This window comes from Mastigoproctus giganteus, chromosome 2 (genome assembly GCF_048544385.1).
Source record: "Mastigoproctus giganteus isolate SK-2022 chromosome 2, ASM4854438v1, whole genome shotgun sequence".
Taxonomy (NCBI): domain Eukaryota; kingdom Metazoa; phylum Arthropoda; class Arachnida; order Uropygi; family Thelyphonidae; genus Mastigoproctus; species Mastigoproctus giganteus.
Genome location: NC_143576.1, coordinates 26,308,516 through 26,322,855, shown reverse-complemented (window position 1 = coordinate 26,322,855; position 14,340 = coordinate 26,308,516). Strand labels below are relative to the sequence as shown.

The 14,340-nt window shown below is 37.1% G+C and overlaps 1 protein-coding gene across 3 annotated transcripts in view; it reads right to left on the bottom strand.

The window, feature by feature from the left end:
- Positions 1-14,340, bottom strand: part of Rbcn-3A (rabconnectin-3 alpha) — a 980,796-nt gene that overhangs the window by 264,041 nt on the left and 702,415 nt on the right. For all 3 annotated transcript variants that reach the window (XR_016547873.1, XM_090388469.1, XM_090388476.1), the window contains exon 43: positions 3,892-4,183. Coding sequence is in view for 2 of the 3 variants with exons in the window: in XM_090388469.1 (XP_090244595.1) it covers positions 3,892-4,183 (292 nt within the window). In the remaining variant the exon portion in view is untranslated. The remainder of the gene's footprint in view (positions 1-3,891; positions 4,184-14,340) is intronic.

Here is a 14,340-nt window from a genome sequence, read left to right as displayed (position 1 = left end):
ACTGCCACCCATAAGCAGTACTTTGCATTAGTCAATGTTAAACTTCAGTTGTCACTTCTCAGCAATCTGAGAAGTGGCAACTGAAGCTCACCTTTTTCTAGATCTGGTGGCTGCAGCGTACCATAGTTACAGCCATTAAGAAACCTGCCAACCTTTCTATCCTGCAAACTTCGACTTTAAGCCTGCTATACCCTCATCAATATTAGCATTAGTAGAGGCACATAAAGCAAGAAAGCAAGCTTATTCAGTATCAGCCATAAAAAAAAAAAAAAAAAAAAAAACTTTTTCCATTTCACCCATCCATTAGCTCTAAACGTTTGTCCACTTCTTCCTTGAATTTATTTAAGCAATCAAAAATTCCACAATAACAGATGGAAGTTTGTTCCAGCAATCAACTACCCACTGGCTAAAGGCAAATTTCCGCACATCTATTCAACAACTGTCTTTCCTCAATTGTAATCTGAGCAAGAGGAAGAATCCCATCAGCACAGCGCCTTCTCAATCTATTCAATGACATATATACCTCAAACAGATCACCTCGCAGGAGCATAGTGTCCAGACGCTGCAATTTGCAGAAATTAAGCTTTTCTTTTAAGAGAACTCCTCTGTTTCCCTCACCAGTCTAGTTGCCCTTTTCTGTACTCGCTCTAGCAACTCTATATCCTTCCTAAAATGAGGTTTCCAGACCTGTACTCAGTGTACTCAAGGCATGGCCTGACCATTGCCTTATACAGGGGAAAATCTACTCATAATCCATGCTAGCAAAATTTTCCCGTATATCATTGATAAGAACCCCATGACCTACTCTGGCAGCCTGTCTGCACTGGTCACAAAACTTCATATCTGACTGCACAATTACCTCCCAGGTCTTTTTCATTCTCCACTAGCCTGAGTGTAACACCACACAGTCGGTACATTTCTCTGGGGTTACTGCTACCCATATGCAGTACTTTGCATTTGTCAGTGTTAAAACTTCAGTTGCCACTTCTTAGCCCATCTGTCCAACTCTTCTAGATCCGGCTGCAGTAGCATACTGTCATTAACAACCGTGCCGGCATTTGAATCATCTTCAAACTTCAATGTTAAGCCTGATATTATTAATATAGTGCAAGAAAGCCTGAGGCTTATGCTGGACGAGCTAAAAAAGAGAGAGAGAGAGAGAGAGAGAGAGAGAGAGAGGAATCACCAAGAAACAGAAGAATGGTAATATCCAGCTCAGGACCCTGGGTGTGCAAAGCCCATGTTCACCAGATGTGAGACCCCTTCATCAATATTTACCCCCAGGGGCTCACATCTGGTGAGTATGGGCTTGGCACACCCAGGGTCCTGAGCTGGATATCATCATTCTTCTCTTTCTTGGTGATTCCCTTCTATGGATGGGAGTTTTGACAGTGATGAGTTGTATGAATTTTATGATGAATAAAACTTGAGTTCAATAACTTTATGTAATACATTTTTTTTTCAAATTTCGGGCCCCAAAATTAAGGTGCGTCTTATACATGGAGAAATACGGTAAGTAGTGCAACTAGGACTATAATGCTACTTCTAGAAAATAAATTAATATGTCAATAAAATGGAAAAAATCTGTTTGCTGGAGTCATAAAATCTTTGCCTGCACACGGATACTTTTGTTCCCACTTTCAATTCATTGATAAACATAGACAACAACAATGGTCCAAAGAACACTGAATCCTGGAGGACTCCACTAACAACCTTAGTCCACGATGAGCAGTGCCCATTGATTACAACTCTTTGTCTTCTCCCACTCAACCAAAAATTCAAGTTATATGATTCATTTGTGCCCACATCGTAGAATCCAATCAAGTTGGTCAGGAAAGAGCCTTAACAAACCCACGCTGTGTTCGAACTATAACTGCAGTATTCACTAGATGATTCTGCATTGCCTCTTTAACCAGTGCCTCCATCACTTTTCCCAGAACAGAAGTTAAACTAACAGGGCTGTATTTATTCGTTTCTCCTTTGTGAATAGGGGATATATTTGCAAATATCCAGTCCACGGGGACATCACCTGAATCCAAGAATGTTCTCATAATTATGGCTAAGGGTTTGCTTATTTCCTTTGCTGTCTTCCTTAATATAACTGGATAGATTCCATCCACCTGAGGCTCCTTTTGTATGTCTACCTGTGACAATTTCGCTTCCACTTTCTTCTCAGCTATTACAAAAATATTTACCTCCCTTTTAGAGTTTGATAAATTGCAGGCATCCACCTTCCTAAAGAACTCTTCATGTGTGGAGTATAGTCTTACGTCACCATAGTCACCTTTACAAAAGCAAGAACCCTTCCTTTTATCACATTAGTACATTGTGATCACTGCCACCTAGTGTTTCTTTATCTGCAGATTCTTAATGCATGAATAATCACTGTTGATAATCAGATCAAGAGTATTACTCCCTCTGGTTGTCTCTCGAACATGCCGCTCTAGAAAACAGTCATTCAATAAATCCACAAAAGTCTTGCTAGTGTGCGAGTGACCAACCCACAAGTTTCAATCAATATGTAGAAAGTTAAAATGCCACATAAGATAATCTGATTTATGGCCTAGTTTATTTCTCTGTACAGCTGTTTGTTGTTAGTTAGTTAGTTATTTTGGTTTTTAGGAGCATTAGCAACTAAGGCCATATTGCTCCGGGATATGCGGTGGTCATTCTCTGACCTTTCCGCATCCTTCGTATTTAGTGGTGACGGGCTCGAACTCCGGTCTAATCAAGAAGCGTGTGCTATGCACTGCTGCTCCTTCCCACCTGGCTACGGAGGCGCCAGCTGTTTGTTGTACTCATCAGAGTCATTAGGCCTATAACACACTCCTACTCTCAACTTTGCTTTTCTAGTGCTAATGTCACACCCAACTGACTCAATATTGCACTGGCCACCCATGTCACCTGGATGCACTGCCTTAGATTTTGTGTTTCCTAACTAACAGCATAACTCCTCCTCCCCTCTTATTCTGTGTGTCCTTTCTGTACACATTGTACTCTAAATCAAAATTCTACATTCCTTATATCTGTGTGACAGGACGTCTGATATCCCAACAATATCCACCTTTTTATGTCTTCACCAGCACTTCAAATTCATTGAATTTCTTTACTATACTCCTAGCATTGGTGTACATGCACCTGTTCCTACTCAATGAACACATCCCTCAAATTTACTTGTTGCATGATGACTCCCAGCAGTTCTTGAAAAACTGATCATCTTGATTTCCAGGATGCTGCTTATTCAAACAGAAGTAGTGACGAACCAGTTTCATCTCTGCCTGTGGCTATTGTTAATCTAACAGTCTGTGTATCCCCCAAGCTAGCAGTTTTCCAACACACTGCATGCCTTGATAGCATCAGCAAATGTTGCTACATAACTTATAAAACTGCATTAGACTAGTTCCTCTTTTTTCATTTTTCTGCCTTGTTGTTTCCACTTTCTTGTTATTCAACACACACACACACACGATTTTATATTTTTACAATTTTCTGAGAGGGGAAAAAAAAACAAAACAAACAAACCCACAAAATAAGTAATTTCTCTTTCTTTAAAAGACCAGAATTTCAGAACATTCATTCTGCTCAAATATGTTGTATTAAAAAGTTAATAAATAAATGAAAAATAGTTGAGGAAAGTTAGTGTTATAACTAGAACTGAGTGGCTGGAAAAAATATTTGATAATGTTTTAGTGGCATGCAATCATTTATTATTTTATATCTATAATTAAAAATTATTATCAAATTATTATCTGTAATCAAAAATTCTTATCAACATTTTCTTATTTTTTATGTTTTTATTCATTTTATCTAATTAAGAATATTTTGTGTTTGAGTACATATCTGAACTAATATGGATGAGATACAATGCAAATTTTACACTCTAAGTATTACCTGGAAGTTCTATGCCAGCAATATTTAGAAAAGTAAGCATGAGATGATGAGCCAATTTCACAGTGGCGTAGCGAAGCAGGCCCCAACTATAAGATGATGGGTCTAGTTGTTCCATTAATCCTGACTCTGAAGCACGTTTCTTGGCTTTAGTGGATGCTAAGAGAACAGAATCCATATCATCTCCAAATACATCATCAGTTTCTTGATCTTCTCCATCAATATCCTCCTCATCACTAGGCAGGGACTCATTTGAATCATAATCTAATGGTACCCATTCTTTAAGAAGGTGAGGCTGAAATAGTTAAAACTTCATATTCTTAATTGTGAACCATATATTATAATGATAAGATAATTCATATTGTAATCTTAATTATAATTTATACAAGGGAATTTTATGTTTAGGGAATACACTTCCCATGTACCTGTCTCATGCAATTCCTTCTATTTGTGTGAATATACACACTCAATGCCCATTATTAGATAAAACTACTTAATGTTATACATCCCCCCACCCCTTTCATCCATAACAGAGCAGCAGTTCATCTCAACAAGGACTCCACAACTCCTGGGTAATGTACTGGCGATATCTTGGCACATGCACACCAGATATCATCTTGCAATTACAAAGAGTGAACAGCAGCAGTTTCTGATGACAGATGTCTCTTTCAATATAAAGTGGAAATTAGTTATAACAAGCATGGAAATAACGCAATCATGGCTGTAACAAGAAAAAGCCATAATGATCTTAATTTACGTATTCCCATACAATCGCTCACTGTTATAAAGGGTATACTACATGGATATACTGAAAAAAATTTTGGAAACTATTCATTCTTAATTGCTCAGACAGTTGGAAAAACCCAATTCTTGGAATAGATGAAAATGTAAAGGGTGACTTAGCTTTATGACCACATTGGATTAGTGGCTGGTTTATGACTTAGTCCTCCAGGGATGGGGCTATACAATAGCATTGGTATTCCGCTTGTCGCATTACTCTATTTACAGATTGTCTTGTATTCACTGAAACAAATTTATTTCGAGACTTATAAGAATTTTGGAAATGGGACTTCTAAGAACTTTGTATGCATATCACTTTATCATTTTAAAGTAAAATAAGTTAGACACGAACCCTTCCTTCAGAAACATGTCTACTAACAAAAGAAAGCGTGTCTTGATTCGTGAAAATGTTGAAATTATTCATGAGTCATAACATGATGCAAAAAATATTGAAGTGTGTAAAAAGTTTTCTTTGTCCTCTTCAAGTGTATCGACATTGTGGAAGAATACATATTGGCACTGGAAAGGAACGTAACCAAAAAAAATTAGAAAGTGTGAGATTACAAACATTGAGGAAGCATTGCTTCAACTGTTTACCACACAAAGAAGTGCTGGATTTTCAATAGACAGTCCGATCTTGAAGGTTCAAGTGAAAAAATTTGCTAAACAATTTGGACATGATGATTTTGTATGTAACAACGGTTGGCTGGATCGATTTAAAAACCAACATGATATTGTTTATGCAAAAATTAGTGGAGAATCTTGATCTGCAGATCCGATAAAGGAAAATGAATGGATTGACTGTGTTTCAGCAGAAATCAGGAAAGATTTCAATGAACAAGACATCTACAGCAGTTATGCTACTGCAACAGGATCTAGAAAACTTAGGCAGATGGGCTGAGAAGTGGCAATTGAAGTTTAACATTGACAAATGCAAGGTACTGCATATGTAACCCCAGAGGAATGTACCAGCTGTGTGGTACTACACTTAGGGGTAGAAAATGAAACAGACCTGGGAGCGATTTTGCAGTCAGATATGAAGTTTTCTGAGCAGTGCAGACAGGCTGTCAGAGCAGGTCATGGGGTATTGTCAATGATATACAGGAATTTTGTTAGCAGGGAAAAGGAGGTGATTATCCATTTGTATAAGGCAATGGTCAGGCCACGCCTTGAGTACAGGTCTGGAGGCCTCATTTTAGGAAGAATGTAGAGTTGCTTGAGTGTGTACAGAGAAGGACATCAAGATTGGTGAGGGGAACAAACGGTTCACTCTCTTAACACTTTCTTCTCTTTGAGAAGAAAGGCTTAAGTTCTGCAAATTGCAGTGGCTAGAGACTAGGCACCTGCAAGGTGATCTCTTTGAGGTGTATAAGGCCTTGAATGGGTTAAGCATGCTGAATTCTGATGGGATTCTTCCTCTTGCTCAAATTACAAACCTGAGAGGGCAAAAATTCAAAATGAGGAAAGCCAATTGTAGAATAGATGTGCAGAAATTACCACCAGTGGGGGGGTAAATTGCTGGAACAAACTTCGAGGGAATGGTTATGTGAAATTGTTTTTTTTTTTGGCTGATGCTATATAAGCTGTTACACTTGCATTCTTGCATCACATACCTCTATTACTACTACTACTACTACACCGTCGAAACAGGACTTTTTTGTAATTTGACACCTGACAATACATTTAAATTCAAATGGGAAAAATGTATTGGTGGAAAAAAATCAAAGGCTTGCTTGATGGTGCCTTGTATGTGCAAATATGACAGGAACTGATAAAAAACTGGTTTGTTATCGGAAAATCGTTAAAACCTCTGTGTTTCAAAAACGTAAGGAAACTTCCTATGGATTACACTGCAAACAAGAAAGCTTGGATGACTTCGGATATTTTTCGGCAATACGTAAATGATTGGAACAAGGAACCATTCAAAAAGAAGAAAATATTTTATTGTTAGTTGATAATACATCCCCAGATTAAAAATTTGTCCAACATTAAGCTAGTGTTTCTGCCTCCCAATATGACATCAATTTTACAACCAATGGACATAGGTGTAATCAAGAGTTTGAAAGGATTTTATAAAAGATTTCTAGTTCTACATCTGATCAGCAAAGAGAACAGAAACTTACCAAGTCAATATCAATATTGGATGCTATAAATTCATTGAATGATGTGGAACAATGTTACTTTGACAACCATAGTGAATTGCTTCAAGAAATTGAAGTTAAATTCAAATGAAATTTCAATTGTAGATGAAGAAGATGGAAACGAAGAAAACAACTTACCATTATCAGAATGGTTGCTATGTAACAACGTTGTAGGTTTTAATACAGATAACATAGATAAATTTGTACGAGTCGATGACAACTTAACTAGTGGTCTTCCTACAGAGAGTGACATTGTAGATGCTGTGCTTAACAAAGACGATGATGATATGATGACAATTGAAAGTGAATCAAAATCAGTGCCAACAATCTCACAAGCTCAAGGTGCAATGGAAACAAGTCAATTTTTTTTAAGAACTGAGGCAAGTAATGAGACTTTTAATGCATTGAGTGTTTTAAGGGGAAACTTAAATATTGAAGTGAAATCTTTAAAACAAACATCAATTTTAAGATTCATAAAGACTAATTGAAATTGTGTTTATTATTAAATAGTATTGTTTTTAATTACAGAGAAATAGATTGTTTAATAATTAAGTGTATGGTTTTAAAATTACAGACAAATAAATTTTGTTTAATATTAAGTGTATTTTAGTTTATACAAGCATATTGATACAAATATGTAGGTATATACTTATATTATTTTTTCTCTCTAATATTTCTTTTGTTTTTTGAATTTATCGTTTTATCAAGTTATTGAGAATTTATATTAAGAATAGTGGCATGGTGTATTATCCTGTTGAAGGTAACCGTCATTCAAAGGATAGGCAATCTGAATATTATGCAGTCTACCCGGTCTGTACAACATTTCTATCTGCTTTAGTATTCAGGTGTTCGTCTCAAGAAAAAAAAAGGACATTATGGACTCTCAACAAAACATGCAAAACCATCACATATCCCTTAGCCTATAGGGATTCATTCATGAATGGCAATGATTTATATTTTCTCCACATGCTAACCCATCAATCAGGATGATACAGTTGGATGTGGAATTTGTCAGACCAGAAGACCTTTTTCCAGTATGCACTACTGATCAGCATTTCTGCAAAACAGGTCACTATATGCACTTTTTCCTACCATAAGTAGACTGCAGTAGAGATTTCACTGTTCATGCACCGATGTTAGCATTAGTTGAGGCATATGATGCAAAAAAGGAAGCTTAAATAGATAGCATCATCCAACAAAAAAAAAAAAATAACCCTTCCCATTTCGCCCATCCAGTAACTCCAAATGTTTGTCGAGTTCAGCCTTAAATTTATTTAAGCTATCAACTTCCACAACAACAGATGGAAGTCTGTTCCAGCAATCAACTACCTGCTGACTAAAGGCAAACTTCTACACATCAATCCTACAACTGTCTTTTCTCAAATTGAATCTATGCCCCCTCGGGTTCTTAATCTGAGCAAGCGGAAAAATCCCGTAGGAATTGGGCCTGTTCAAACCATTCAAGGCCTTATACACCTCAATCAGATCACCTCGCAGGTGTCTAGTTTCCAGATGCTGCAACTTGCAAAACTTATATAATAATAATATCTTAAATTATAAAAGAATATATAATAATATTAAACTATATAAGAATATATAATAACATATTAAATAACTATAAAGCTTTAAATTATAAATTAATTATAAATTTTTATTTATTTTAAATTTAAATTAATTATAAAGCTCTCACAAGCTTCACACAAAGTATTTGAAATGCAGACACATCCAGAGACAGGTCTTACAGCTCCCCAGCAAAACAACAACCATAGCCAAAGTGACCATATCTCTCACCATGACCAGATGATGACATTTTAAACTGACAGAGTAGCTGTATCAGCTCCCCGATAGATACCCAAATTTGACTAAACCAGAATGACTAGTCCCCCCCACCAAACAAATAAACATGTAGGGAAGGAAGATGTACAGGTAGCCAGGGAAGCAGCTTAGCTGAAAAATATTGGTAAGCTAGCAGCAAGGAGATGCGATGTAGAATGAAAGAAGAATGAATGGAAGGAAAGAATGAAAGAGTGTGAAAGATTGAGTGAATGAGCCGGGCACTGAATGACAGATTCAAATAGGAATTGTGGTAAAAGGGAATGAATGTTAGTTTTGGTGAGAGAGAATGACCCAGTAAGCGAGTAAGAGAGAATGAATGAGTGTTATGGTAAATGGCCCAGATGAATGAGTGACGGAATGAATGAAACGAAACAGGCTGCAAGAATACATAGTTAAAAATATATTTATTACAAATACCGACACAATCTCAACTCTATATAGTAACAACAACAACAACATACACACAGCACGCTCCCAGCTTGCAAGGTCTACAGCCGAGGCTGCACTTTAACTGAAAAGTATTAGCAAATTGAAGTGCCTGGGGTGAGCAGTGCAGTAAGGAAGAACTGAGTAAATGAGACAAATGCCAGCAGAATAAATGAGAGTATCTCTGTTAGAGTGAAAATGCACAAATCACATATTGATCAATATAAGTATTTACTAACCCTTAGTCTTTAGCCACCTAATACCTAATTTTAATTACAGCACACTCTTGATTTATCGGGATCGGATTAACCAGGACACTTCAAGACTCAAGACAAAAAAAAAAAAAAAAAAACCCGACCAGAAATCATAAAATTCAAGTAATAACTAGATGTCTTGCAGATGTTTTGCAAGTCGTAAATAAGCAACAAGAAGTGGCGTTATAAGTCATCATTAGGAGATTATAGTGTACCTATTATCTTGCAATCCCTGCTGTCTTCACACCGCCGCTCAAAAAAAACTGACCAAATGTTTAGTTTGATTTAGTGCATCACGTCGATTGTTGTGGTCCATCGCACCACAAAATGACAAATTTTGTGTCATTATTTATGTCAGAGTTGTTGGAATTTTTTTTTATAGTAACTTTTTTTTTTTTTTTTTTTTTTTTTGTTTAGAAATCGCAAAAATTAAAATTATGGGCAAATGCAAGAGTTGCACTTTCAATTAAACAAAAACTTGAAATTATTCAAAATTTTGAAAATGGTGCATCGTTAAATCTCTAAAGAACCATTATAATGTTGGCGACCAAACCATACGTGACATTGTAAAAAATAAAGGGAAGCTATTCAATTTAAAATCGACATCGTAAAACAAAAGTGAGTGTCCAATATGCACTACTCACGTATTGGACACGCGAGTAGTGTGCGGTAAGCTTTTTTTGTCATCTTTCGCCATACATTTTACGTAGGTTGATGAACATTTTTCGATACAGTAAGTCCCCGACTTATGTAGATTTGCACTTATATGACTGAAGATTTCAGTGAAGGAGGCACACATTTCACCATAATTAAACGTAAAAGCCCACAGAATTCTGGCTATCGGTACTATAGCAAATGCAATAAGATTGAGTTTACTTCCCGTTTATAATTGGTTACACCACAGACAAGCCCAATAACCCGGAGAGTGCAAATTGTTTTTATTGTTTTTTGGCAGTGACCACCAGAAATGTGCTTTAGTAAAATGTGAGCTCACGGGGAGTGATAATAGTGAGTTTTTTGCTTTAACCCTGTGAAGTTCTTTTCAGAAAATTTAATTTTGACCGTTATCATGGTGCCGACTAAGAGAATAAGTGACAGCAGTACTAGTAAATTTATCAAGAAAAGGAAAGCTATCGAGTCAGATCAGAAAATTAAAATAATAACGATGTATGAAAATGGCCAAACATTAACAAGTATCACAGAATTCAGATTTGTCAGTGGCAACGGTGAATACAATAAAAGAGAAAGAGAGATTACGAGAAGCAGTGAAGCGATCGGCACCAATGAAGGTCAACTATAATAACCAAGGCTACGAAATACATGTCAGTTTTTACAGTACAATAACATGCATTTTTTTCTTAATTTCATGTTTTCTTTTCTTATGTGCCACTCCGGCTACTTCACTGCTGTCCCCAGATAAAGTTTTTAATTGAACTAATTAAAAATATATAACTATTTTTCTTCATTCTTCTGAGGACATTGTGGTTTTTGTAATTTTGGCATATTAGGGATATAGCAGAAATATTGTATTAGTCATTCCAAAGTTATGTAAAACTCGACTTACGCAAGAAGTCCTGAAACATATCTCTCACATATGTTGGGGACTTACTGTATTTTTGGATTAACTGGGAAATCGATTATCCGGAAATTTCTTTTTACCATCCATCCCAGAAAATTGAGAGTCTACTGTATTGACATTTAGTATAGTAAGTACTACACACCACTGCATTCCCACCCGTAAGCATGAGGAAGATGGATGTGTGGGGAAAAAAAATTATAACCGAGCAGAAAATGTAAGAAAGAAAAAAAAAAGGCATAAAAACAGTATAAAATGTAAGAAAAATTATAAAACCAGAATGAGAGCAGAGAGTGAATGAGGACTATGAGTGGATAAAATTGCCTGACCTTCCCCCCCTTCTCTGATTAGATGATGAGCAGATGGCCATAGTTGCCCTCTGCCTATCCAAGCAGACACCATGCCATTGCTAGTTAGCCAGCATGGTGTGAAACACTGACACTGGTCAACAGGGCCCTTGGCCAGTGTGAGATAGAGTACCAACACAGGGACTCCTTCACTATGATCCTTCATTCCTACCACCTGGGTTGGTAGTTCTCTCACACTCCCCCTTTACCTGGTGGGTAACCCCACTGCCACTTGTTGACTCCCACACCTGGGGCAGGATGGGCATTCTACCCCACTTCCTGTCTTCCCACTATCACCCTCAACCTGTCATTTTTTTTTTTAACTGGGCTCTCCCTGTCTGTAGCTTTGGCTATCACAGGGTTTGTCATGCCTCATTGTGACACTAGACGGTAAACTAGAAGTTTTTGTGCAAAAACATAGGCCCCTATGCCAGATGAACAAAACAACCTCACACTAATACTACATGAGCATTCACTGACCTACATAAATCTGGCCTTTACAGAGTTTTATATTCATCACATTGCCTGAGTTGGAAGAAACTCCCGGAGCCACTTTACAATTAACACTATACACGCACCGAGTTTTCTGTCCTGTCTGCCATTCCACATGCGTAACCCACAACAAAGTATCCAGGCACTTCTTCCTGGATAAATAAGTTACTCTGATTGGTTTATAAAGGTATTTTGAGAGATTTTGATTTTGAGAGAGGCATTACTGTCAGATGTCATATTGCTGGTTTGTTGGTTCATGCAATTTCTGGCAGCCTACACCATTCAAGGTTGCTTCAAAGAAGTTTGCCTTTAGCCAGCGGGTGGTTGGTTGGTGGAACAGACTTCCATCCTTTGTTGTGGAAGTTGATAGCCTAAATAAATTTACATGTTTTTTTTTGTTGTTTGTTTTTTGTTTGATGCTGCATAAGCTTGCTTTCTTGCATCATATGCCTCTACTAATGCTAAGGTAAACTGTCAGTGATGGTATGATGAAAACAACCAAAAACACATGGAAGGCCACCAAAGCTCAATCCATGTGACAATCTCTTCAAACACCCTGCAAAACATTAACAAGGAGTTCAAGACACCAACAGGGATTGAGGTCTGTGGGAACACACTATATATGGAGCCTTGGTTTTCACAGGAGACTAGTGGCATGTAAGCCAAACATCACCAACCATAATCAGCAGTCTCACCCTGCATGGTGAAATGAATGCTACAATTAGTCCACACAGCAGTTGAAACCAGTTTTATGGAGTGACAAATCATGTGGGCAGGTATGGAGGACACCTGTAGAATATATGTTGCCATACTTAAGTGTGTGTGAACAATGAAATTTGGAGGAGGTGGAGTAAGACTAAAACTTTGGTGGTTAAGCAAGAAATCAAGAATGCCAATGTGTACCTCAACGTTTGGACAATTCTTGTTTATATTCTAGCAGGACCACCAGGTAGTTTATAACAAATCATGAATGCAATTGTTAATCATATTTAGTAGTCAAGGGCTTTAACCCCATGGTCCACTAAAAGAGTGTGCGCTACTGCACTGTCACTCCTGACTACTCAGCTACATAACCCCTAGCTCCCTAACATGTGAGAGTTCTTTGGTACAGATATCTGACTATTAATGCTCCATGCTTCATTAAAGGATAATGCTCAAGTTGATACCACAAGCTGTTCAAGTATGGCTCATGAATATGAATGTACAAATATTAGGAATAGCTGGTGCAGAGACACAATATGAACCCTGTGGAGCACCTAGGAGATGAACTGAAACATAGATTGCTGTTAAAACGCACGAGGAGAAGATGAATTATCTTCGAAAATCCAATGAATAGATGAAGGATCAATTAGAAATGATAAGAGCAGTGAAGAAATAACCTTTTTACTCTTACAATCGCAGAATAGTTGGTATTGATTTTCAATTTTACAAATATATTATGCAGTATTTTTAAATAGTAAAATAATAATTATTATTCACTAAAAGGTTTGTAATACTGTGGATAATCTGGACTTCTTTTATGAAATGCAAATGTAAGAGCATATCTTACGGCTAAATACAGTAATACCCCGACTTACGCGAACTCGGAGTTACGCGGTTCTTGATTTTTTCGTTTGGCAACGCTGCCGCCCACTATCTTCAAGGTCGTTTTTCATATGTTATCGATATCCGGTGCGACGGCGGAGATTGAGAGCGAAAGATGAACAAAATTCAACTTTGCTGCTTTTATGTTTTTTATATCAGTGAAGGGGAAACACATTTCACCATAATAACATAAAAACCAACACAATTCCAGCTATCGGTATAATCGCAAATGCAATTAGATCGAGTTTACTACCAGTTTATAACAGATTTCACTAGCAGAAACGCAACTGGATTTTTATTGTTTTATGGTAGTAACCCCTAGAAATGTGAGGTGTTAATAGTGTATCTCTGCCTTTATAGTGTTGTTTATTCAGTTGCTACATGCGTGCAGCTTTGTTTATGCGTATCAAGCGTGCCTCCTCATTTTGTAATTGTGCTTTATTCCCTAAAAATGAGTAAAATACTTAATTAAAAGGTGTGAAAAGGAAGCGTCCTGGTGAAGACACTGCAGATTCAGAGAGAAAAAGAAAGCAATTATCGATAAACAGAGGCGGACTGGGTCAAAAATTCTTACCCGGGAAAATTTATAGTGGCCTCACACTATGGTTTATGGCCAAAATCACACTGGCCCACCGGGGTTTCCCCGGTAAGGCCTCTGTCGATAGAGAAAAAATATGAAATTGTGAAACGCTTTGAGCGAAATGAAAGACCATGTGATATTGCACGTGCTACAGGCCTAAATGAAGCAACGGCGAAAAGCACATGACAATTGCAAACTTGACAGGTTGAAAATTGAAAAGGGCTCAATTGTAAAGGGCTTAAAAATTTTAGAAAACATAGACTCCAACGAAGAACGCGTTATAGCTACAAAGCAAGGAATAAAAAAATTATTAGCTTGCTACGAAGAAATTCTGCGTGAAAAAAAGAACGCGCTGTGTCGTCAGACGAATTTGTTAGATTTTATGAAGCCATCGACATCGAAATAACTTTTTTACGTAAGTCATTTGTTTTTTTTA